We start from the raw sequence: 25,572 nt of genomic DNA on the forward strand, positions 1-25,572 counted from the left end.
ATGGATTCTGGGTTGGCAACAAATAGTATCTGTCACCAGGTAAGATTCAGAGTCAAGTAACAATGGGGAAGTACCTACAGCACCAGGATCCATACTAGCTGTTTTCCCATATGTTATTTATTTCTCCTAGCAATCCTATGAGATTGGCAGTATTTTCCATTAACAGTTAAAGAAACTGAGGCTCAGAGGGGTTAGAGAGTTATCAAAATCAAGTAGGAGAGATGAGATTTAAGTCCATCTTATAAGGCGAAGGCCAGGGCATTTCCCATTGCACCTCAGCTGAGTCTCAAAGCAGAAAATTTTAATGATAGGGGCACCTCGCCTTCGGCTCAGGTTATGTTCCCAGGGTCCTGGGATCAAGCCCCACATCGGGATCCCTGCTTGGCGGAAAGCCTGCTTCTCCCTCTCCCACTCCCCCTGCTTGTGTTCCCTCTCTTGCTGTGTCTCTGTCAAATAAATAAAATCTTAAAAAAAAATTTTTTTTAATGATAGGTAGAGAAGGAAAAAAAACCTAACCAGAATAGGAGAGGGAGTACATCTGCTATCTAGTAAGAGGGGAACAAGGGACAGTACAAGTGGATTGGCTTTCTGACAGTGAGACTGCCTAGCAGGAAGTGGGGAAATCATGGCATCCATCAGAGTTTAGGCAAGGATCAACTCTATTGAATACTGAAGAGGTTTTAAAACTTTTCAAAATTATAAAATTATTTCTATTTATATAAACATAAAAATAACTCCTTGAGAAACTTTATTTTGACATTATATATATGTGTGTGTGTATATATATATATATATTATATATATATATATATAAAATATTTGAGAAGCAGCCATGAAATAAAATTTTTCAGGAGATATAATTTATGTAGAATCTGAAAAATAGCCTGTATTTTGGCTGAGCTTTTAACTATTCTAAACATTTTATATTTTGTCCTCTTTGACAAAGTATAGATAGTAGATGTCCTCTATAACCAAGGTTTATGATTTTTCTTTATTTTTAAATTTTGTCTTTTAAGGTTATCCAAAAAGTAGCAATTTATTTTTGTTCTCTCAATAAGCTTAGATGAGACTTCAAAGAGAAGTATCTCAAAAAGAATGAAAAATAGTATATGTCTCTTTTGAGATTTCTTTGGATTCTTATGGTGCCTTAGGACTTCTATAGAAGAGCAGCATCCTAAACATCTTTCTTTTTTCTTTCTCTTTCTCTTTCTTTCTTTCTTTCTTTCTTTCTTTCTTTCTTTCTTTCTTTCTTTTTTTTGAAGCAATTGGGGAGGAGAAAGGAGAGGGTGGCTGAGATTCCTCCAACCTCCCCATCTAGATAGCTTCAGAGAAGTGTGTAGAATTGATGTATGACATGCTGTTCCTTTGTAAAAGCATCAAAAATATTAAAATACTACTATTATCTGTGCTTGGCCTCAAGCTTCCTTTAATGATCCTCCCAGATCTTGCAGGAAGTCAGACTAAATCGAATGTATGAGTTCAAATGGTAGCAACAGAGTGACAATTAATGGTTCTTGTCAGGATCTTTACATTATGGCATCTAACTGCTAGTCTTTTTTCTCTCACTCAAAGGTTCTTGGGAAGCTTATTAAAACATCTCATCTTTGCTCTGATATGCCCTCTCAAAAGAAAAAAATAAACAACTAATCAAGTAGGAATTCTTTGTGGCTTAATTCAGAGTCCAGTAGCACACACATTGCATTTATCTGAATAAAGCCCTCTTTATCTGCCATTTGAACTTATATCCTTTTCATTTAAATTTTGGGGGCTCTTTTTTTCAAGGGACCTTCCACGTGTTCATTTTTTATTTTTGTTAAATTTTATTCTGTCTCCCACTCTGAAAAAAAATACATTTTGAAAGTATCTAAATAGATGAAAATCACTCAAGAGTTTCTGTGTAAGATCCTGCTCTTTCTGTTAGACCCATCAGAAAAGTTTAACAACTTATTTTTAAAAGAAAGAGAATAATGATCTGTATTATATAGTGGATTCATGAGTGTCCTATAGCAAAACTGAAGAAGTGTTATTCCTCATAAGTAGGTTTTTTGGCCCTGCTATAATGTGAAAATGAGAAGAGATGTTTGGAAATACTCAATCCTAAGAGATCAAAGCAAATCCATGTGAATTTTTGACCATAAACCTACCTTAATCAACACTGCAGGATTGAAGAGGTCATTTACATTTGCTAGCTTCTTCCACTAAAACCAAGTAACTTGACATTGTCAACCTCAGGGCCTTTCCTCATTTTAGTACAGTAATTCGGAGTTTTGGTTCAAATCCTAACTCATTGTGAACTAGCTCTGTGACTTGAGATAAATCACTTAAAATTGCTGCATCTGTTTCTCACCCACCGAAAAAGTGTATAATAGAAGGATCATCCCACCACAAGGAGCTTTTTTATGGATTACATGGTTACTGCATGTAAGAAAAATTTAACACTTGTTGAGTGTGAGCTATTAGAATTATTATTTTCCATATTTTTGTCTCACTTAAGATAACCGTGACCAAACCAAGGAGTCCAAAAGGATTTCTGTTACCCAAATTTGCTACAAGTTTGACTGTATAACTTTGGACCACTCCAACCCCTATGATTCTGTTTCCTTAACTCTAAGGTGAAGTTTTTGGTCCAAATATTCTTTGAGGGCACATTAGCATTTTATTCTGAAATCATCATAAGACAATAAACACCAGAGAAAAGAATGTGGTAGATCAGGTGTTCCTTCACCAGTCCACCAGTGACTTTTTGTGTTCTTTCAGACTGTTAACCTCCCCTGGCCATCAAAGCCTGGTCCCTACCATGCTCCTCAAGTCTGACTCCCTAAGCACATTCCTCATGCCTCAAACCTGACACCTTCTCCCCAAGCCCAGCCTCCCCTTGGAAAAATGTACTTATCCCAGATCCAGATTTCTTTTTTTTTTTTTTTTAAGATTTTATTTATTTGACACAGAGAGACACAGCGAGAGAGGGAACACAAGCAGGGCGAGTGGAGAGGGAGAAGCAGGCTTCCTGCTGAGCAGAGAGCCTGATGCGGGGCTTGATCCCAGGACCCTGGGATCATGACCTGAGCCGAAGGCAGACGCTTAACGACTGAGCCACGCAGGCACCCCCCAGATCCAGATTTCTTAACGCCTTAGCATTGACGCTACTTGACTTGATTAACTCATCTGTAGTAAAGTGCAGTGGATGTTAATATGTTTCCATTCCCAGACAAGATATTTGTTTTTTTAATGAAGTTGGGGGTAGGGACAGGAGAAGGGAGGAGTTTCTGGTACCATGGCAGAGAAAGCTATTGAGGGAACAGGAAGAAGCCTATCTCTGGGCAGGAAAAACTGAATTATCCTGTATTTGGTGTAAGCCAAATCAGACTGCCTGTACCCCTTACTTGTCCCAAGATGACTAGATGCTAAAGACTGACTGACCCTATGGAGTAATTCTGGTACAGAAATGGCACATCAGGAAATTCCTGGCACGCCAGGACTTACTAGACATGTTACTATTCTTACTGCCACCTGTTTCCTAAGTTATTGCATGAGTTTGCTTTGAAATAGAATTAAAGGCAAGGCTGTTTAAAAATTCCTATATCTGCCTTTGCTACACCTTAATCTCAAAAATAAAACTTAACAATAAATATATGTAAAGGTTTGTTATTAAAATATTTTTAAAATGTAACACTTGATGAGATAAACTAAGACAAAATACCATTTAGAAGAGAGAAGAGAAACCTAACTTTTAATATTATGTAGAAGGTCATGGCCCATAGTTTTCAGTTTTATATAAGGCAGAATAATGAAATATCATGGGCGTATGTTTTAACATAGTGCTATTTAAAAAAACACACATTATTTCAACTCTTTGTTGCTGAAAGTGTTCATGTACAGCCTAGATGACCGCTTGGCATAGATGCTATAAAGGAGATTCAGATACTGAGGGGAAGTTAGACAGAGTGATTTCCAAGGCCCATTCTAATACTGGCAAATTACTTTAATAAGACTCCTATTCTGTTAAATCTACTTATTTGAAATACTTCTTGAATTAAGTTAGGGATAGAAAAACCAGGAAAAATATAACTTGCTGGATATATATCTTAGATTTGGAGTTAACCCACCTAGAGCTCAAATCACTTTGCTTACAAATACTTTATTATGCGACATAAACAGAAATATGTAACCTTTATCTCTTTTCTCATCTGGAAAATAGCTGTAGTAATAATCCCCAATCTAAGAGAGTTATTGCAAAAATTGAATTAAACAAGATTGTATCTGATGCATCATGCTCGGCACGGAGTAAGAGCTCAGTGAATGAGGCTTTATTATTTGGGTGGCCAGTCTATCTCGAGATTGCAAGAGAAATGGTCGTAGCATAAAAGGCAACAGCTGGGAGAATATGGGTGATGGCAGAGAAAGAAGGAGGCAGACCGACCAAGATGGGACAGTAGAGAATAAAAATGAGAAAAAAAAAGAAACGAAAGTAAGAGAGGTGGAGAAAGCTTCCTGGGAAAGACACCTCAGGATCAAAGCCCGGTCCATACAGTAGCCTAGTATGTGTCCAATTACTGTGAGTTTGTCCATCACTCCTCTCCCCCTGCTCACTCCTCGGGTCCCTTCTCCCCCTGCTGTCCACAAGTAAACAGAACATTTCACCTGTGAGCCTTTGCAATGGCTATTTCTCTGCTTGGGTTTCTCCAGAAAGATATATTAGCATTCTTTATCTCTTAATTAAATCTCTCCATAAATGTCTGGCACCTTCTCGTTGAGACCTACATGGACCACAAAAGGAAAAATTACAGCTCCCCTCCCCCAGTCTCAGGCCTCCTCATGCTGCTCTGTTTGCTCCATAACACTTAACAAATAATTATCTTTCTATAGCACTTGACCAGTAGATGATGAATTTATTATATTTATTGCCTGTTTGCCTCACTAAAATGTAAACTGCATGAGGTCAGGGATTTTGTCTGACTTATTCATTTATATTACCTCAGTGCCTAAAGCTGTTGGCACATGCCTGGTGCTCAGTACTTTCTCTCTCTTTCTCTCTCTCTCTCTCCTCTCTCTCTGTCTCTTTTTCTTTCTTTAATTCACAAATGAAAATTGAAGGGAAAAAAGGAAGAGGAAACTAATCTCAGATTCAGGAAAATTATTCTCTATTTTTTTTTTTGTTTTAATTAGTATTCCTAGTGCTTTGACAGGAGCATAACATTACACACTAGAAAGGACTCAACATCTGATTATATTTTAAATTATAATTTTTAGCTTTGAGTTTTAATAACATCATTTGCCTTCTATTCTGCTGTAGCCAACTCTAAATAGATCTAGAACTTGAAATAGTATAAACAGGGGAACCTCAACCGTATGTATTAAAATGTTTATGTTGTGAACCCTAAAAATGTGCTGGTTTCCAAAAATTAGCTAATTATACAAAATACATATTTACAGAGTTGGTTATATACCAACCCTATAATGTAATTCATAAGGCTTATCTCTTGACATCCAGTAGAAATATCTGAAGCCCTGATATCTAGCAAATAAAATCTCAGTGGAAGCAACTGGTGTAGACAAAGCACAGGTTTCATCACATTTCATCAGCCTTTACTGTATCATGTTCAACCACCCTAATGAAGTAGGATGGAGAATGCCTACTAGCTAAGAGGTGAGCCTTTTCTCAAATGGGAGTTCTAAAGTTGAGGAAGTAGTTCCTTGTTGGATAAACATAGTAATTGACTTTTATAGCCTTTTAGAAAATACATATGTATGTATCTTTTTGAAAAGTAGAAAGAAATATATTACATATGAGTGAATGAATAAGAAATGAGTCTGCCATGTTTCTTTCTATCAGCATCCAAAATAACCATATGCGGTCATGTCAAAAGCTCCAAGTAGTTAAGTACTATTTCCAAAACAAATGTTACAAAGTATTATTGTTAATCTGGTGATGTTTCACAGCCTTTGAGTCCTGCAAAAGGATATTTTACCCTCCCTTCTCCATTCCTTTCTGTAGCATTATAAATCCTGCCCCAAGTCAGCAATACAGTGAATGTTCAGATATTCAACATAGAGCAGAGCATCTCAAGAAAGAGAGTATGGAATTTCAAACAATTTTTAAATTCATATCAACGATGTGGTTAGGCTATTATTTATTAAGGTGCCTATTATAACCCTATGTAGGCCTCCCTACTTGAGGACGATGTGGAAAACTTAAGTAGATTTAAAGAAATTATAAATTAAGTAAAAAATGGAAAATAAGATCTATACAGAAAAAATTATTCCAACATGGTATTTATTAGAATAACCATGCAGCAGGTCTTCTGGAATCCAGGGATCCTTGTCTTCTCTATCCTTGTCATATGGCTATCCCTTGCAAAACATGATTTTACCACTTTAATGACAGCTTAAAAAATCTGACATAGAGTAGCTGAGGGGCAGGTGACCACTTCTGAGTCTCCACATGAGGATGGTGCCAGAGTGAAGAACCCCGACAATCACACTTAACTTTTCCTGACTGGCAGAAAAAAACAAATGTAATTAGAGCCCTGTTAAATAATATTGCTTGCTATTTTATTCAGATATATTCCAGGTCCATTTTTTTCCTCTTAAAACATGACTATATAGGGGTGCCTGGGTGGCTCAGTTGTTAAGCGTCTACCTTTGGCTCAGGTCATGATCCCAGGTCCTGGGATCGAGCCCCGCATCGGGCTCCTTGCTCAGGGGGAAGCCTGCTTCTCCCTCTCCCACTCCCCCTGCTTGTGTTCCCTCTCTCGCTGTGTCTCTCTCTGTCAAATAAATAAAATCTTTTTAAAAAATGAGTATATATATAATTTAAAAATGAGAAAAATAATCCATGAAACAGAGGTAAATTTCCATCCTTCAAGTTCTAAGCCCTGCAGTGTTTCAGCTCTCTCATAATAAACCCAGGTCTCTGTGACACCCCCCATTCTTCAACCTTAATGAAGAAAAACACCACTGATATGAACCTAAAATGATGGTTCTCAACTGAGCGTGACTTCACCCTCTATCCGTATGGCAGTTTCTGAAGTCATTTTAAGTTGTCACAAGCACTGGTGGTGTGTGCGGGGATGTTACTAGCATCGAGTGGGTAGAACCCAGCGAGGCTGCTAAACACCATCAGTGCACAAGATGGTCCAGCACAACAGAGATGTCCATCTCCAAATGCCTGTAATGCCACTGTTGAGAAAGCCCAGCCTAAAGGATGCTGTGCTAGTCAGCATCCAGTCACTTCGGAGATCATTTCTAGTGGCTGGTCCTCTGTGTGCATCTTGTATTACAGTAGTTGTGGGGGTTAGGGAACAGTAGATGCAGCTAGAACTTACCTCCATGTTTGGAATCTTAGTTCACACACAGTGTCTAATTCAAGCAATGATAGGAAGTCAACTCACCATTGTCTAAATGTATTATTTTATTTTATTTTATTTTGAAAGACTTAGACGTCATAAATTTGGGATATTTTACTGAAGTTCTTCCTCCTCAACATAGAACTCTTACTTTGTGAAGCTATCATTTGATAAGTCTAGGACATTAGCGAATGTTTCATAGTGACATCAATTACCCATAATCCTCAGCTTTTAAAAAATTACCAAATTGATTATTTCACAAAGGCCAAGTTCAGCTAGTAGTTCTATCTATACTCTGGTTTCTAATTAACTCAACAATACTTATCAGAACTTGAGAATCAATCATAGATTCCATCTTGTTATCATTGTCTTCTTTGATAAGTAGTTTTGCCAAGAGCATAATATTTGGATTTAAATTAACAACCATTTTCTATATCCTATACAGTGGTTAATTAATCCAGGCAACAAGATGAAAACAAAGGAGAGATGCCTCATGGTGGCATAACGAGAATGCTGAGAGCCAGTCAAGGCTTTTAATCCCAGATTTAACACTTGTTGTATGACCTTCATAAAAATCAATTAAACCAATATTTACCTCTTATTTAAGATGTGGGTAATACTTAAATCTCCTATGAGCAGTGAGATAAATGTTGGTGAGGCAATTGATTAATAAATTGCTAAATAGACTGTGAATATCAAGCACTAACTCCCCTCATCTGTAATGACTTCACATGTATTTGAAACTTATTATGTTTCCAGAGCTTACATGACTTTCCAAGTCTACATTGGTAACAAATGGTCTAGAATGGGGCTTTTTAAGTTCTCTAACTACCAATCCAATGCTCTTATTGTGTACAGATTTACTTTTTCAAATTTGTTCCATCCCCAGATCTCGCAAGTGCGCTTTCTCAACATGTCTAAATATGCCATAATTATCACTCCCTGATAAACATTGGGTAGAGAACCTTCTTGAATGTTGTATGGATAATGAAGTATATGTAATTTCCACATTTTTGTTGAATTCCTACTCTATCTCACACATTGATTACTTTATATTTTCCCATCACTTTGTCATAACAACTTTTAGAGTTATTTTAGAGCAGTATTGTCACCAATGTATAGATGTAGAAATCAGTGTTCAGGAAAATCAAGTGATCAATCTGAAGTCACACGGCTGCTAAGGGGTAGAGTTTGGAACCAAACCCGGGGCTAAACATTCATACTTTCCCCTTATACTTTATCCTGCCTTTGTGTATTTCAACAGTACATCAATCAATATCTTTTCATATGCTGTTTAAGCAACCCAGACTCTCAAAATAGTACTTTCTGTGTTTCCATGATTATAGTGCTTATGTTCTGGTCCCATGGATACATCATCTCTTAAGTTCACCTGAGTCAATAGACTCCTTTCTTCAGGAATGTCCCACCTCTAAGATCCTCTATTTTGAACTTCTGCTGTGCATATCTCCCCCACATGTTTCAAGAAATTCCCACCACCTACCTGTTGGTGGGATCACACCTCTCAGAGTCCATCTTCTCAGCCCCAACAGGTATGAGTTATTAGAATAACCTTCTGAGGGTCCCAGAAGGACAGAGCAGAGAGGACTTTGGTACTGTGAGTGGCACGGAATGTTTCAGGGTGAGTATGGGTGCTGCCAGGGTCTTGAGATTTCCCTACTGAGTGAGCAGCACGTCTGCCATTTTACTTTTCTGAGAAACCAGTGAGTCACTGTTCAGACACACACACACACACACACACACACACACACACACACGTTATCCTAGTACCATATACATCATCAGAGAAAGTTGTCTAAGTTGTTAGTTTGGTTCAAGCAGGAAATGAAAACTTCTGTGAAAACTGGCGCAAGTAAGGAAACTGCGGATGCCGCCCTTCACAGTCCAGGTGTATTTTTCTTCCCTGTGCCTTCAGAGACAATTTTAGTAGGACATTGAGAAGGCCTATGTCAGGAGCTACTAACCAGTCACAATTCTAAAAAGAAAAAACTATCTTTTTTTAAAAGATTTTCTTTATTTATTTGAGAGAGAGCAGGAGCGGGAGGAGGGGCAGAGGGAGAGGAAGAAGCAGGCTCCCCACAGCACAGGGGGAGCCTGGTGTGGGGCTTGATCCCAGGACCCTGGGATCATGACCTGAGCTGAAGGCAGACGCTTCACCGACTGAGCCACCCAGGTGCCCCAAGAAAAAAACTATCTTGTCATGTTTTTAAAATTGTCATTAACACTTTTGTTCTCATTGGAAATTGCATGTTATATTATACACTGATTAAGCCCTGAAGATGTCATTATGTATTTAATAACTACTTTTGATCATATAATATCAATGGTGGCAAATTTTTATCTGTGTTTTCTTTTCTTCTTTATCCGGTTCCTAGACATTTATTAATGCCCAGTATAGTCTGAATAAAAATATTTTCACTTGATATAATTTTAATAACCTAATGCATATGTTTCTTTCATACATATTCATATGAAGACCAGATAACCCCCAGAAAAATGGAACGTATGCTATGAATTGACTAGTACATCAAGTGATTGTATCAGATGCATACAAAAATGTGTGTTCTCCATGATCTTAAAGATGATTTTTGAGTTAAAGATTTATGTATTCAGCAACCTATAACTCCTGCATGCTACTGTAAAAATCTTAAAAATATAAAACAGCAATGGCAAACTGATAGTTAATTTTCATATACCCAAACATGTTTAAAAGATAGGAAAAACCTACCTAAGTTAATTTAATGTGTTATCTGTTAATTTATTATGATATCCCCTTTATATGCAAAACTCTTGAAATGTAAATCTTGCTTATAAGAAGAAAGAAATTTTAGATCATATGAAAAGCAGATGACTACCTATTGTTAGAGAGTTTCTCTCAAAAATTAATGAAAGTGTCATAAGAACAAAAATATCCTATGGAATCTTGAAGAGCAGAGAGGGGGTGTGTGTGTGTGTGTGTGTGTGTGTGTGTGTGTGTGTGTACTCATAAGACACTATCATAAGAAAGAGGGTGTTCCAACTTGGCTCTGTGATTTGAGCATATTACCAGGTTGCAGGTGGTAGAAATCTGATTCTCTGCCATTTAAAAGGAAATGAAGGAAGGAACAGTTTTAAGCAGAGACTTCAGACTTGCCATCCTAGCATTCATATTAAGATAGAGCTACCTTAAGTTCCTCTGAAGTATGAGAGCTTTGTTGTGCAAGAAAAATCAAATTTCACTTAGCATTCTACTAGAGACTCTCTTTGAATTATTCTTTACCTCTTTGAAATGTCCAAGTCACTCTGGGATCGCTATTTGTAAGCTGCCACCATGAGATGACATTTAAAACAAATGAAAGAGATATAGACAACATCCTCTCTAAATAAACAAAATCAACCTCGGCTTGAAAACTGGTGTGGAAATGCTTGTTTTCTGTCCCACTCTTCTGTGCATATGGCATTCTGGAAATTATAAATTCTGTTTTACAGAACTACAATATTTATTACCAGAGGAAAATAGATTATTAATTACAGCCAAAGGCTGCTTTGATTAAATATACAATTAATTAGCTATGCTAAGCTCATCCATCCCAGAGCTCCTAATATTTTCAGCCCGATGATTCTTCTAGTACTTTTAATTAAAATTGTTTTAAGAAGCCACAAGTTAGCTGCATGTGCACTTAAACTGAAGTTATCTCTTCAGTGTTTCACTGATTTCCGTATGCCATGTAATTAATCTTTAGTGATTAAATGTACATAAAATCACCGGAGATGCAAGGTAATTTGTGCAGACATGGAACAATGGAGAGCTTTTACTGGGACTCTGCAGGATTGTTTTCTCTGCTGAAAATTCTTTCAAAAGCATACAGATGTTAATTGTTTGAAGGATCTAAATTAAAAAAATTTTTTGCCCCTCTCCCCGACTCTTCTAAACAAAGGGAAGTAAAGTCAACAGTATTAGTGTAGAAAAATGTTTGTGGCAATTTACATTTAATAAATTTGATGACTCTATCTGAATAGTTACATTCACTCTATTACTCTGTCTTATTTGCTTCCAGAAGGAGACATAGAGCCATGTGAAACAGTTTTCAAAAAGTGTCCCCAAATACTATCGGCTGATTTTTCATGCATGACTCAGCCCCAAAGCCTGGAGCTGGTTACCACTCTCCCTAAGCCCAGCTGCTATTTTGTGGAAGTTCTTTCTGTTTGAATCACTTGTGATTGTGTCCACTAAGGTAAAACCCTGGGAGAACCCAGGTGGTCTTTTCCCCCTGGAGACCTCATCCATCACATCTCAGAGGCTGCTGAACTGTTGTGAGGCATTAACAATATCACATGACACGTGAGCAAGGCTGGGCCTTGAACTGGGGATCACTTTTTCTTCTTTCAAGATTTTATTTAAATTCAAGTTAGTTAACATATAGTGTAGTGTTAGTTTCAGGAGTAGAGTTTAGTGATTCATCACTTGCCTCTAACACCCAGTGCTCATTACAACAAGTACCCCCACTTAATGCCCATCACCCAGTTACCCCATCCCCCCACCCACTTTCCCTCCAGCAACCCTCAGTTTCTTCCCTGTAGTTAAGAGTCTCTTATGGTTTCTTAAGGTAAAAGTTCAGTACCAGATTGACAAGCTCTTGAGTCACCGCCTTGTCTGAGCTTTACCTGATTCACTTACAGGGAAAAAGCAGAAGGGGGATTCTTTTTACCAAAGTTTTAAGTAACGTCAGGGGTTATATAAGAAATAGTACTTATTCATGCTTATGCATGTTGTTTATAGATTTTTTAGAACGGAGGAGGTTGTTGGATAGCATCTTTTCTACCCTATTTATTTTGCAGAAACATTTTTTCACTTTCCACCTGGAGTTTTCTTGTCCAGGGGACATAAGTTAAGACAATTATCCATACTCATGAATGCCTACAGTTCATTCACTACTTAATTTGAATCTTATGAACTATTTACTAAAAGAAAATAGAAGAATAAATTTCCCACCAATCCACCAATCCTCTTGTCCCATTTTTAGAGCTACTGTGTTAAAACTCCTATAGATGTTTAAAAATAATTAATATGAATTTGTAGAAAAATCTTGTTTTTTTTTAATTTAGTATTGAGCAAGTTGCTTAACCTATTAAGGTTTAGGTTCTGTATCTATAGGATGAGTATGATAATATTTTTCCACCTCTAGTAGCAGATAGTCCTGAGTAGAACATGTGGTAAATAGTAAGCCCTTAACAAGTTTTTATTACTGCTATGGTCCTTATTATTCATTTCAAGGTGTACTTAGAGACAACCGCATCAGTGAAATTACTGGTGCAAATTCCACCTATTTGATATAAAATAGCATCAGTTGCTATTTTAAATATATTTACTTCATTTTTTGCCTTAGGCAGCAATCTCTTCTGTTGTTAAAGCATATAAATTTGAGGAAGTTGGAAGCATGGTGTTAGAAAGGTTATGGGCACAAGTTCAGGTGGCTTTATTTGCGGATGTAGAAGCTTGCAAATTTCCCTGGGGACTTGGCCTTTTTTCTGTAGTTTCATGTCATTGACTGAGCTCAACAAGTGTCAGAATGAATTCAAATGGCAGAATTGATTGCTGAAAATGATTTAAACCTCCTGCTTCTCCTTGGTTGATGGCTTTGTTTAGATTTTGTCCTGTCCTTTCAAACTGGTATAAAATACCTTTCATGTTCCAGGCACTAAGTTAGAGATGCTGATATTGAAAGAGACAGTTATATATCATGCAAGTTCTACTTTCTTGTGTTAATCCCTATCTTCTAAAATTCCTATGTATTCACTTGGGTAAAATATCTTTCTAAGGTTATACTCCACACAAAGCTATAAATGATTCAGGTAGAAGACCCTAGAAAGTATAAAGGTGTTTGTGTATGAGTTTGTGAGTGTGTGTATGTATATGTGTTTGTGTGTGTGTGTGTGTGTGTGTGTGTGTTGTGTTTGGTAAGACAGTTGGCTACTTGGCTGGGTGGGTAGTAGCCAGAAAGAGTTTCAGAAAATTGGAAGAGGTAGTTTTTGAGCTCTAAGATAATCAGAAAAACAGGTCTGTAGGGGTAGGCGATATCTACTTAGAATGCCTTTATGCCTTCCTACTTAAAATTCAACTTCTACAGCTTGTATTTCCTTACAGTGTGGATTTAATTAATTGGAATAGAAACTGAGGCTAGGCTGTGCTAGACAATCTGCTAATCTGATAGGTCTCATTGGAATAGATATGATTGAAAGGATCAGAGCACTATTTTACACCCCTGTCCATCCTCTTCCAGTTGGACCATTCATGCTGTCCCTGTCTTGATCCAGGCACTGATCATTTTCCCCAGTAACTTCCTAACTGGTTTCCCTACTTCCATTCAGCTACTTCTCACCACAGCCTTCAGTTATCTTCCCAAAACCTAAATGAGCTCTTGCTACTTTTCCAATGAAAGGAGCTGTTTAAAACAAATATTTTAGGGGCGCCTGGGTGGCTCAGTCACCCAGTTAAGCATCTGCCTTCAGCTCAGGTCATGATCTCGGTGTCCTGGGATGGAGCCCCGCATGGGGCTCTCTGCTCAGCATGGGGCTCTCTCCTCAGTGGGGAGTCTGCTTCTCCCTTTCACTCTCCCTCTGTGCTCTCTCTCTCTCTCCTTCTCAAATAAATAAAATAGTTAAAAAAATAAAAAATAAATAAAACAAATACTTTACGGTGGCCTATTGAGGACCCTGGCATCTGTGTCAGAGCCTTCTTTCCCACTGCTTTGCCAGACGTTTACCCAAATCCCCCAGTCATAACAAATCTCTCTTTGGTTCCCAGAAGACTTGCTCTTTCATGTCTTTACCCTGGGTTTCCTTTCTTTTCTGCCATCTTTGCAACTTAGGAAACTCTTCATCTTTTAAGACCCAACTCAAATATCAAATCCCTGTACTCCTGGGTATGGTCAGCTCTTTGTGTTCTCACAGAATACTGTTAATTACCTTTATTTCAGCTCTTTACAAGTTTGCTTACAATTGTAGATCTATATGTTGTTTTTCCCTAACAGGTTGTGAAGGGCAGGTGCCTTCCCTCGCTCAGCCTATTACACTCAGCTTCCACAACTTTCAAATGGGGATATAATACTTACCTCACATGACTGTTGCTGGGTGTGACTGGGAACACATGAGCCAAGTGCTTCACGCAGTTCCTGGCATGTTACGAATGCTCACTCAGTGCTAACTGATATTACTGTTGTTGTCACTGCCGGGACTCTAAGCACAGGTATTAACTTGTATTCCCGGAGATCACCTAGTCTCCGTCACTCAAGCGTTACTCAGGAAGGAAGGAAGGAAGGAAGGAAGGAAGCATGACTCAACATCATAGCACTCTGTTAGCTGCCTTAGCTGTAGTATTTATTTGATCCTATCCACAACTCTGTGAGGGCTATTAGCATCTCCTCTTCCAGACAGAGAAACTGAGGCTCAGAGAGTTTAAATAACTTACTCAGAATGACACAGCTGATATGGTAAACTGTTTAGATCCCAGTTCTGAATGCTTCCTGCATTGTGTTCTTTGGTACTACAACTTTGACAGATGGGTGGGGCTTATGAGCAGAGCTTATGGGTAGGGCTCGCCTTTGTATGCCACTAAATTTTTACGATATATTTAAGTGAATGGAATAATATGGGTAACTGGCTGCACCATGGAGGTGGGAGTGAAAGGAAAGCAGTTTGCATGTAAACACAGATAACTTTAACGACAAATACAATCACATTTGTTTTAACATGGATTTTGATAGAGAAATATATGAAAATTTAACAAGTGTTTATTGAGTATCAAATATGTGCCAAGCATGTTTTGGGGCCTTTAAACTATAGCACTGAACAAAACTGTCACTGTTGTCGCTCACAATGTTTTTCTGCATGGAAGCATTTAAGTAGGGATTGCTTTTATAGATAGGGTACAGCAAAACTCTGGTGAAGATGTTGTTGGCATCTTTGATGTTCTTATGACAGATGCCATGTTACAAATAACTCACTGCCTCTTTAGTCCCTTATTAGTAACTATGTGGAACACTTTTATTCCTTTCATTTAACAGGTAGTTATTTTTGGCACTTCTTTGGCATCTTGCTAGTGTGGCTGAGACCCAAGGTTATATTCTTGATATCCATAGATGTCCGAATAACAAAAAATGGGACCCAGGGCTCTTGTCCAGGGGCTAAGAGCACATTTCCTCTTTTTCAGTGGACATAAAAGATGAATTGCTCTAAGTCCTCAGTTACTGATGCTGTTTATAGTAATTTTTTAAAAGAAAATCTAGGTCATTTAATTACGATGAAGTTTTTTTCCCAATGAAGTAATTTCAGTTCATTTTAAAAGCATTTGCCCTATATATGCCTTATGTCTTTACATCCGTAGACCCATTGCAGAAAATTTTATGTCTGCATGAGAATTTCTCATTAAGCTTAACATACTTGGATCTGATGTGTCAAAACTCACCGGATAGGTTTATTAATAATCAGCTTCATCAGCTTAGTATTATCTTAGGAAGTAAAAGGTCAGTAAGTAGTTGTTACCCTACCATTTTATCAGTGGACTCTCCTCGAAAGACTTCAAGTCATTATTCACTGCTTATAGAGTCACTTGAGATATAAAAAGTCTTTTTATAGTAATGAAAGAGCTCCCACAATTAGCCAGAAGGCAGCCATCTATCTTTTTAAATAGCTCAGCTTGGAGGAGAACAGGATTTCAGGTGATATTCAGTAGATGAATTGTTATGACAGTGATAAAGTTGGTGATACCAATCTGTGTTTTTTGCTGTAGGGATGTGTGTGTGTGTGTGTGTGTGTGTGTGTGTGTGTGTGTGTACACACGCACATGCACAAGGAAAAAAAAAGACATTCAGCGCAGAGTGGAAATTTATTTCTCTAAAGATATGCAAATCCAGAAACAAACTCTATGTCCAACAATTCCTTATAATTATTTTTAACTCAAGTGATTACAGCATGAATCTGTTTTTAGCTAATAACAAATACAACAAGATTTTGTAACATTCATTTCAACATAATTTCAGGCTTATCAAAAGGTTACAAGAATGGTACAAAGAATTCTCAAATACCATTCATCTAGATTCCCCAAATTTTAACATTACCTTCCATTTGGTTTAGATTCGTCCTCTCCCTTCCCCCCACCCCTCACCCTCTTGCTTTCATGAAGTCCTCAAGGATAAACCTCACCAGTAACAGACAAATCCATATTACTTGCTTCCTGCTAAGATAGACAGAAAGACACAATACCACTTCTAGGCATTCTTTTTTTTTTTTTTAAGATTTTATTTATTTATTTGAGAGAGAGAGAATGAGAGAGAGCACATGAGGGGGGGAGGGGCAGAGGGAGAAGCAGACTCCCCGCCGAGCAGGGAGCCCGATGCGGGACTCGATCCTGGGACTCCAGGATCATGACCTGAGCCGAAGGCAGTCGCTTAACCAACTGAGCCACCCAGGCGCCCACCACTTCTAGGCATTCTTGCCAAAAAATACAAAACCTGAATCTAATCAAGGAGAAACACAAAGACCAACTGAGGGAGATTCTTTGAAATAGCTGTGCACATCAAATATGTGAAAACTTTAAATTTGCTCTGTGATCTCATTTGTTGTATTTTCATTCTCCCTTAAAAATGCAACTTCTCCTAAATCTGAGACACTAGAAATTCTATTTTTGATGCAACTAATTTTGATAGTGAACTTAATTTGCAAAGATGGTAAGTTTTAGCTTTTGCCTTATTTTTGTTTTCATTATTGTTTAAATCAGATGAGTTTATGTCTAGTTGTATCAGGCAGGGTCCCAGAAGGAAATGGAAGGCACACTTGAAGGAGTTAATGGAAGTGAGTTTAATGAGGGAGCAACTTCTAGGAGGTGTGAGCAGAGTTAAGAAAAAGAATTTAGGGAATCACAATAGAAAGAGAAGTCCTTACTGCCCACAGACCTGAAAGGGGAAAGTAAACGAGGGATGTGAACAGAACCTACCGAGAGCTGGTGTCCTGAAAGCCAGGTGGAGAGGAGCCTGGGTAAAGACACAGAGTACTGGCTCTCTAACCACTAACTGAACCAAACAAACATACAGCAGGGAGCCTAGTGGTGCAGTATACGGTGGTCTGTGTCCAAGAGCACTGAGCTGGACAGAGAAGAGTAGACTGTGTATAGTCTACTCTATACATCTGATGGACAAAGAACCACCAGCTCATGTGCCAAAGAGGAGATAACATCCATTTCTTTATTAACATGAGGGAAAATAAATGTATTTATAAAGAGGTAAATAAACCTATGTTGTATAGACTTCAATTTATTTCCTTCAGTAAGAATCAAAACATATCGGGGCGCCTGGGTGGCTCAGTTGGTTAAGCGACTACCTTCGGCTCAGGTCATGATCCTGGAGTCCCAGGATCGAGTCCCGCATCAGGCTCCCTGCTCGGCAGGGAGTCTGCTTCTCCCTCTGACCCTCCTCCCTCTCATGCTCTCTGTCTCTCATTCTCTCTCTCTCTCAAATAAATAAATAAAATCTTTAAAAAAAAAAAAGAATCAAAACATATCATGACCTGTTCTTTAATAACAGGAATAATTTATATAAATAAATACTTCCAAATGGGAAAGCTCAGAAGAGAAGAATGTGGCAGTGAGCCTCAGGAAAGGAACAGAAAATACAGAAAAAGGGGTACAAAAAATGAAACAAAGAAAAGATAATTGAGGGAAAAAGCAATTATGAATGATGCATCCCCAAGATTTCCTATAACCAAAATTATAAATTTGGCCAAGAATAGTTCTGATAAATTCACAAAGAATGGGTCTATAATATCTTAATAAGAAAAGTTGAAGATGAGTCTCACTTGTATTCAGGAACACCTCACCATCAAAGTGTGCTGTGAAAGGGGTCAGGAAGTAGCATACGATCCTACTGTAGTGACCTCAGTGTTACAATCAGTTAGTTAAATGTAACAACAGGCTTTTTAGATATCTCCTTGGGTTACTGGGGATCCGCTATTCATTAGTATTATATATATATATATATATATATATATATATATATATAAACATTTTTAATATATTCAATTTCTTAGGTTGTAAATGTGTATCATGTCACACAAAGGTTAATTAAGAGCAAATCCCACAATGTCACAAGTTATATAGGTTAGGCAACAGTCTTTATTGGGAAAACATACAAGTCAGGAGTGAGCAGCACAGGAGTCATGTGGGACCCAAAACGGTTGGACATGCATTAGGTCTGTATTCCAGTGGAGGAATCCCCACCTACTGTGGCTTTCTCTTCTTTTGGGAACATTATTAGTAAGGAAACAGACTACAAGAGGTTCAGAATGTTTGGGTTAGAAGTTAGTTCCATTTGGCTGGAAAAGCCAGTTGCCTAGCCCTGGGGGACTCTGGAGCTCACGGGAAGCTGTAACACCCCCACACACCAGGAAAATGGAGCTACTGGTCCCTCATAGTCCAAATAAGCCAAAAGGAGCCCCAGGATCACTTTTGAATAAATCTGCCTATTATATCAGATGTGATAATTACATGTTTATTCTCTTCCCCAAATCCAGTAATAGCACTTTCAATGCAGAACATTGTACTACACAGACTTTTGTTATAATGCCATCTAACACTTCTTGTATTCTTATCTTCTAAAATTACATGATTATCACAAACCCACCAGTGATTATTTTGTTCATTAATAACATTTAAAAAGGTCAAAATTAATTTTAGTCAATCTCTTACTAGGCTTTCTTCATATAATTTCGACAATTCTTATTCTGTGTGTTCTTTTCACTATAAATATTTTTTATACTGTGTTATGCTTAATTTATATGACAAATGTCCACACAGAAGCAAACATACCAAAGTTTCAAAAAAAACATATGCTTAAATTCCTTAAAATTGATTGAACAATTGTATATGACAAGTGTTTTAATGACTCTAGGGTTTGGATTATTTTAAATTTCTTCCATACCAAACATTTTAGCAGTAATTTAAATATTGTTTCCTCCTTCTATAAAATGTTACCAGAACATGTTTTTACAACACCTCCCTAATTATCAGGTAGAGAATTTGATCAGCATTCTCATAGGGACTTTAGTCAAAATTAATTCCACATTTATTTGTGAAGGGGGGAGATCTTATAAACCGGCATGCCCAACTAGAATTATACTGCTTGGCTCTGAGAATCTAAATGTAAACCACGGTGACGGTAGTTGATAACACTGTATTATATAATTGGAATTTGCAAAGAGAGTAGAACTTAAATGTTCTCACCAAAAAAACTAATTAATATGTGAAATGATGGATGTGTTAATTAACTAGATGGTTGGAATCCTTTAACGATATATACATATATCAAATCAACACAATGTATATGTTAAATACTTACAGTTTTCCTTGTCGTCTATATCTCGATAAAGCTGAAAATTAACAAAAGAATAAATGAATGAATGAATGAAAGAATAAAAATTTTGTAAACAAAAACAAACAATATTCAAGTGCTTTATACTTCTCAATTTGAAATTGGGCTATATCAATTGCACATAATCTTAGGTATTCTATACTTCTTCTATTGAGTATTATATGTATTCTCCTATGAAAGGCACAGATACATAAAAGGCCTTATTTTTCATAAGAGGAAACAGAGGTTTAGAAACCCTCATCATTCCCAAACAGCTGACTCTGGAAATGGCAACTCACCAGGGTGACTTGGTTATTCATGCACTTGTTTGCACTTCAAAAGGAAAAAAAGAAAAACCTGTTTGTTTTCTGATACTCAAGAAAATTTTGCATGTGGCTGGATTTGGAGAAATAATCAAAGTAGCGCAGCTCATATCCAAGCTGAGGCCACCAATCACTCTGGGGAGGTTGCTGACAAGTAGCCCAGATTTTGTAGTTTATCCAAAAGGGTAGATAGTTCCTTAAACAGAAGCCTCATCAAACACTGGCGTGATGTGGTTTACATATGAAAAGCTATATTCTTTACTTAACATTCACAAGTTGCTTATGGATTAATTAGCCCATCTGCCACAACAAATGTATTCACACTTCCTTTGCTGAAAAGCCACTACTTTTCTCCTATCCCCTTATCCCTATCAATATAATGGAAAACAACTTTTAAGGAACAAGACACTTATTTTTTCATACCTGTATATTTTTCAACTTCAGTGCTGGGGTAAGAGGGAAACCTTCCCAGAGGATAGTTTCCCATGACTGGTTTCCCGTTTAGTCACTAGTCATCCGTGTGTTCGTTCCTCTGAATGTCTTGCAGCTTCTTCAAGTTTGACGTGATTATGGCTACTACTCTTGCCACCAGCTTCCAGTCCCAAATATAGTTGTTATAAGGACAATCTTTTTATCCTAGAACTTTTATCATTGGCATCTTCTTTTCCTTTCTTGAGCTGTGGCCAATTCCGATAACCTCTTTAGAGGCAAATCGCACTGGTTTCTCATTTATCTCAAATCAGGTGGCTTAATCACCTTTGGAGAGTCCAGTCGTCCCACTCTGGGACTGCTAGACCCTTGTCAAATAGTGATTGCAGGAGTCTTTTCAGTTATATTCTAGTTGCTGTACTCTAGTTGCTCAGTAGTGGCAGAACCGAATCTGTTTTGACCACAGTTATCAATGTGCCAGATGTTATAGTAATAGAGGGAATTACCTCATAGATTTTCCTGTTTATTAGGATACTCTAACCTCTCACCTGTGCCATTCAACACCAGCTTCATTAAAAAGTCCTTTCTCTATGCCATGCTTAAATCAAATCGCCAGCCTTTTTGAAACTCTTCTGCACGTAAACTTCAAACTCAAACCCCACAATGCATTATTTCTCTTTTAATTTTCAAATTACTTCTCTTCCCATCAATTTGCTCCCAACTCTTTTTATCCAGTTTTTCCTCCTGAAAATCAACTTCCCTGTTATTTTTCTGGCATTTTTGCTTCCATCCTTTTACTAGGCACCCAGAACATTTGGGGTCTACACCCATGACTACCTACGTTAGGTGGGATACCTATATAACAGAGGGCTTCCCCATCTCCTGTCTCATTTCAAAAAACATATAAAAATTGTATGTAGTTTGTACAAAAGCAAGGTTGAGGCAGAGAGGGAAGAAGGGATGGGCAGGAGAGGAAGCAAGGGAAGGAGGGAGGGAGAGAATACGATGGAAAAAAATGGAATGATAAGGATAAGGCACCATGAATACAAGACACCATGTTGGTTTAAGACCTGGCCACTTGGGAAAAATGAGGTTTGGCTATTAATTTATTTTTCATTTACTACAAACTTTTTTCTATAGGATTAAAACCTCAGATATTCTCCCAATGTTCTTCTCACTGGCTGTAACCGTTGATAACAGCAAAAGCAACTGCCACAAAATCCCAATTAAGCTATTCTTTTTCGTTGTTGTGAAAGGCATAATTTATAAAATGGTGACCTTTTGGTAGGCTAACAGTATGTTGATGAACTTCAAGTGAAGTGAAAAAAAAAAAGTGTTTGTATCGTCAGTGCTTACATTTTCTAAGGGATCACGTGGGACAGTAGAGCCTTTAAAGGTCATAGACTTCTTTACTTTGAGAGATATTAAATAGCTTATGAAAATAGAGGTCAGCTGCAGGATAACAGGAAGAAAAGAGCATTCCCAATGGGGAAGCAAGATATTCGAGATTATATTGACTGTCCTTTTTTAAGATTGTATTTGATTGTCCTTTAAGCAAAAAAATGAAATTTGCATATAAATGCTATAATTGTAAATGAATGAATGTACAGGGTCTTAGAATCAATAGCTATTGATCTTGCTGTAAGAACGCTAATATTGTCTGCATAAACTAAGCATTATGATAAGAACTAATTATTTCACAGCCTAAAATACTCTTCAGTAATTTTTATGTTTCTGCAGAAATTGTTATACTTTTCTGGGTTTTGCAGAAATAATTAGTAATCTGTAAAGAACTCACTTTTGAAAAATTATTCTTGCTTTGAAAGTCACTAAAACAAGTAAGAAACAAAGAAATACCAAGACTGCATTGTAGGCAAGGTGCTGAGCCACCTTGAGGAAGAAATAGGATAATGGCATTAGTCTGTCCACTACTTAATGACACACAATTTATGCACTAGAAGGATTTAATGTGTGACTGGAAGACGCCCTAGCCACAAATTATTTTTCCCTTTCCCCTCAGATATTGCTTGAAGTCGTTCAAAAAGGGCACTGTCTTCTTTTATTCTACCACTATTAAGGGCTATTTTAAATGCAAGGCTTATAGATTATGACCAAGAATTCTTTTCAGAATGAGAAGGGTGTAAGACTTTGCAGGAGTGGATATTCACTACACTGAAGGGATACCATAAAGCAGAAGCCTAGAGACAAAGGGCAATTTCTCCCATATAGATTCTGGCAGAACAATCTTGTCTACCACTGGATCATCTTCTACAACCCTGGAGTTCTTAAATACTGACCACAGTGTGAAACATAAAGAATGATACCAGCCAACATGAGAGGTTAGATTTTAGGTTGTGTTTCTCCATTCTTGGACTTTGCTTACCATCTGCTGATTACACATTCTCAGGGGAGATGGTGGTGGCCCCAGCCCAAAGTGCCCTAGACCAATGGCTCAAGGAATGAATGACTGTGTCCACTGATGTCCCTTGTTCGCATACTCCCATATGCCCAAAGTCATCCAGACATTCCAAGGTTGTACCAATACCAATGCAGCAATAATGTTCAACTTTAGTCCATAGAGAAAAGAATCAGAGTGAGAATGTACAGATTTGTGAGTGTGTGCACCCTGGTCAATAACCATTCTTATCTTCTACTGAAGTTTCTTACTAGTGATCCAAGAACTGTACTGGGACATATTTTGCTGGTGAGGAAACTTAATTGCTCAATTTTTGAAGGCACATTAGCTGTTTCAGGGCCCACTGAGTAGATTAGATCCTCCAGGTCATTAAGCCTGTCTCAACATGACATGACGATTTCTACCTGGCATTGTATCATTTACCCCCAAACACCCCACACTTGCTCTGAGCACACACATATTCTTTGTCTACTCAAGGAGAGAGAATGTGCTCATCTGGATGTCAGCAATCGCTCTCTGACTGCAACTCAGCGACTCCCTTTGCTTCTTCTTAAGGCACCCAGGGATCTCTAAGGATTTGCTGGTGCGTAGCAGTTATCAGAGCCTCCCCAACAGGCAGATGGCTTAGTTGTCTAGAAATAGTATAATTTCAGGGGTTTTAAGCACAGTATTGTGCCCCCAAGTATCTCTTCTTATTTGCAAAAGCCAACATTATTGATTGATCTAGGGTGGGAATTGTGAAGATATTTCAGGAGGCTGTAGGCCTTTATGAAAACAACTTCCACAAAGGGACTCTGTTATCAGGACCGGTTTTAGGGAAATAAATTGACAGCTATTTGAGAGCAGTCTGTACTGCCGCTGGAAAGGGTGTTTAGAAAAGCGTGTGGGTGTCTGGAGTGCCGCAAAGGCTGGGGAACAGCACTGGCTTTTGATAATTAGGCATGGGAGAGTCTCACAAAAAGAATGATTTTTCTCTCCCAAATGCCAGTGGTTCGCCCTGCTGAGAAGCAGTGATGGGGGGCAAAGGCAAACATCCCTCTCTCTCTGTTATGTCCAGGGCTACTTTGGAGAGTCATAAATTGGTATAAATTAAAACAGGTGAGGATCCAAAGGAACATAGTATACTCAGAGATGTTTTAGAGCAGTGCTCCTTTCAAGTGCATATAAATCAGCTGGGATCCTGTTAATATGCCAGTTCTGATTCAGCGGGTCTGGGATAGGGCCAGGGATCCTGCATTTCTAATAATCTCTTATGCTCATGCTTATGCTGCTGGTCCACAGACCACACTTTGAACAGCAAGGATTTAGAATAGAATGTACATGACGATAACATGGTCTTGGATTTAAAAACGATGAGTATGAAAGAAATTTGACAATACCCACAAAGTTAGATTTCAGGCCAGTCAGACTTTGATTAAATATTGAAAATCCCACCAAGAGATGGATAGAACATTTTTTAAAAAAGAGATACACTTAACATTTCTACCTATCTGCAGATTTTGGTGAACGTTTTCTGAGGCCGATGTGTGATTTAAATGTTTAAATCTTTACTAATGATCCTGACAGAATACTTCCTAACGAAACAAGAAGCAACGCGTTTTCCTAATCTTCTTTACTTCCGAGTATTGGTGAAGAGTTCAATAAATGTCAGTGTCTGATTAAATATTGCTTTACAAACTTCATATCAGAGCTGGCTTAAACTTACCCTCCCCACCTTTTCTTAATCTATGATGACAGCCTCTCTGTTCTTTCCTCTGAGGTGAGCAATGTCCTTTTATCTTCACAGGTCAATGGGAAGGATCTCTCAAAGGCCACCCATGAAGAGGCCGTGGAAGCTTTTCGAAATGCCAAGGAGCCCATTGTGGTCCAGGTGCTAAGACGAACACCGCTCAGTAAACCAGCCTATGGAACGGCCCCAGCAGTGCAGCTCATGCACGCCAGCACTCAGACTGACATCACCTTCGAGCACATCATGGCTCTGGCCAAACTTCGGCCACCGACCCCTCCAGTGCCAGACATCTGTCCATTCCTGCTCTCAGACAGGTATTGTTCTTTTTCCTGTCATTTTCCCAGAAGCCCTGTTTGTTTTCACTCAGCATTTCAAGTGGGTGTTGGAGAGAATCAGTCACACTAGCAAGCTGACAGTTACAGAGAGAGGCTCTCGGTTCTCTTTGGAAAATGTCTCCACCGTGTCTATATCCAATTAGTTCTCAGCTGGCCCTGCTAGCTACTTTCCCTGACCCACACAGTTGCTTCACTTTAGGAGTCATGCTTGCTGAGGAACAATGAAAAATTCTGGCTCTGATTAGTTCATCTTTATATTTCCAGCCATCAGAAACCTCATGCTACTCATGAGCACTGGTCAGGGAAATAGCTTTTCTCACCAAAGCTGCCAAAAACCTTATTAAGACTGAAACAGAAGTGGCATGTTGGCACTCTTTTCTCCTCTGTGGGTCGCCTCTCTCTCTTTCACTCTTGCTTTTCTCTTCTTTAAAGGAAAAGCTAGGAAATTAATTTAATTAGAGTGCAATTCTCCAAAGAAAGCCATTACCCAATATATTGAGATGTCAGCAAAAGATTCTGGTTGTCAGTAAGTATAAGAGCTGTGAAATAAGGATCTATTAAAGGAATATTTCTTCCCAATTTCTTACCTAATTTAAAGG

At 38.1% G+C, this 25,572-nt stretch overlaps 1 protein-coding gene across 3 annotated transcripts in view; it reads left to right on the plus strand.

Annotated features, from left to right (window-relative positions):
- The window catches only part of PDZRN4 (PDZ domain containing ring finger 4), a 344,614-nt gene that overhangs the window by 254,222 nt on the left and 64,820 nt on the right, over positions 1 to 25,572 (plus strand). For all 3 annotated transcript variants that reach the window (XM_036115399.2, XM_036115395.2, XM_036115398.2), the window contains one exon: positions 24,696 to 24,952. In XM_036115399.2, coding sequence (XP_035971292.2) covers positions 24,840 to 24,952 — 113 coding nt within the window. In that variant the 5' untranslated portion in view covers positions 24,696 to 24,839. The remainder of the gene's footprint in view (positions 1 to 24,695; positions 24,953 to 25,572) is intronic.

Source organism: Halichoerus grypus, chromosome 6 (assembly GCF_964656455.1).
Source record: "Halichoerus grypus chromosome 6, mHalGry1.hap1.1, whole genome shotgun sequence".
Classification (NCBI taxonomy): Eukaryota; Metazoa; Chordata; class Mammalia; order Carnivora; family Phocidae; genus Halichoerus; species Halichoerus grypus.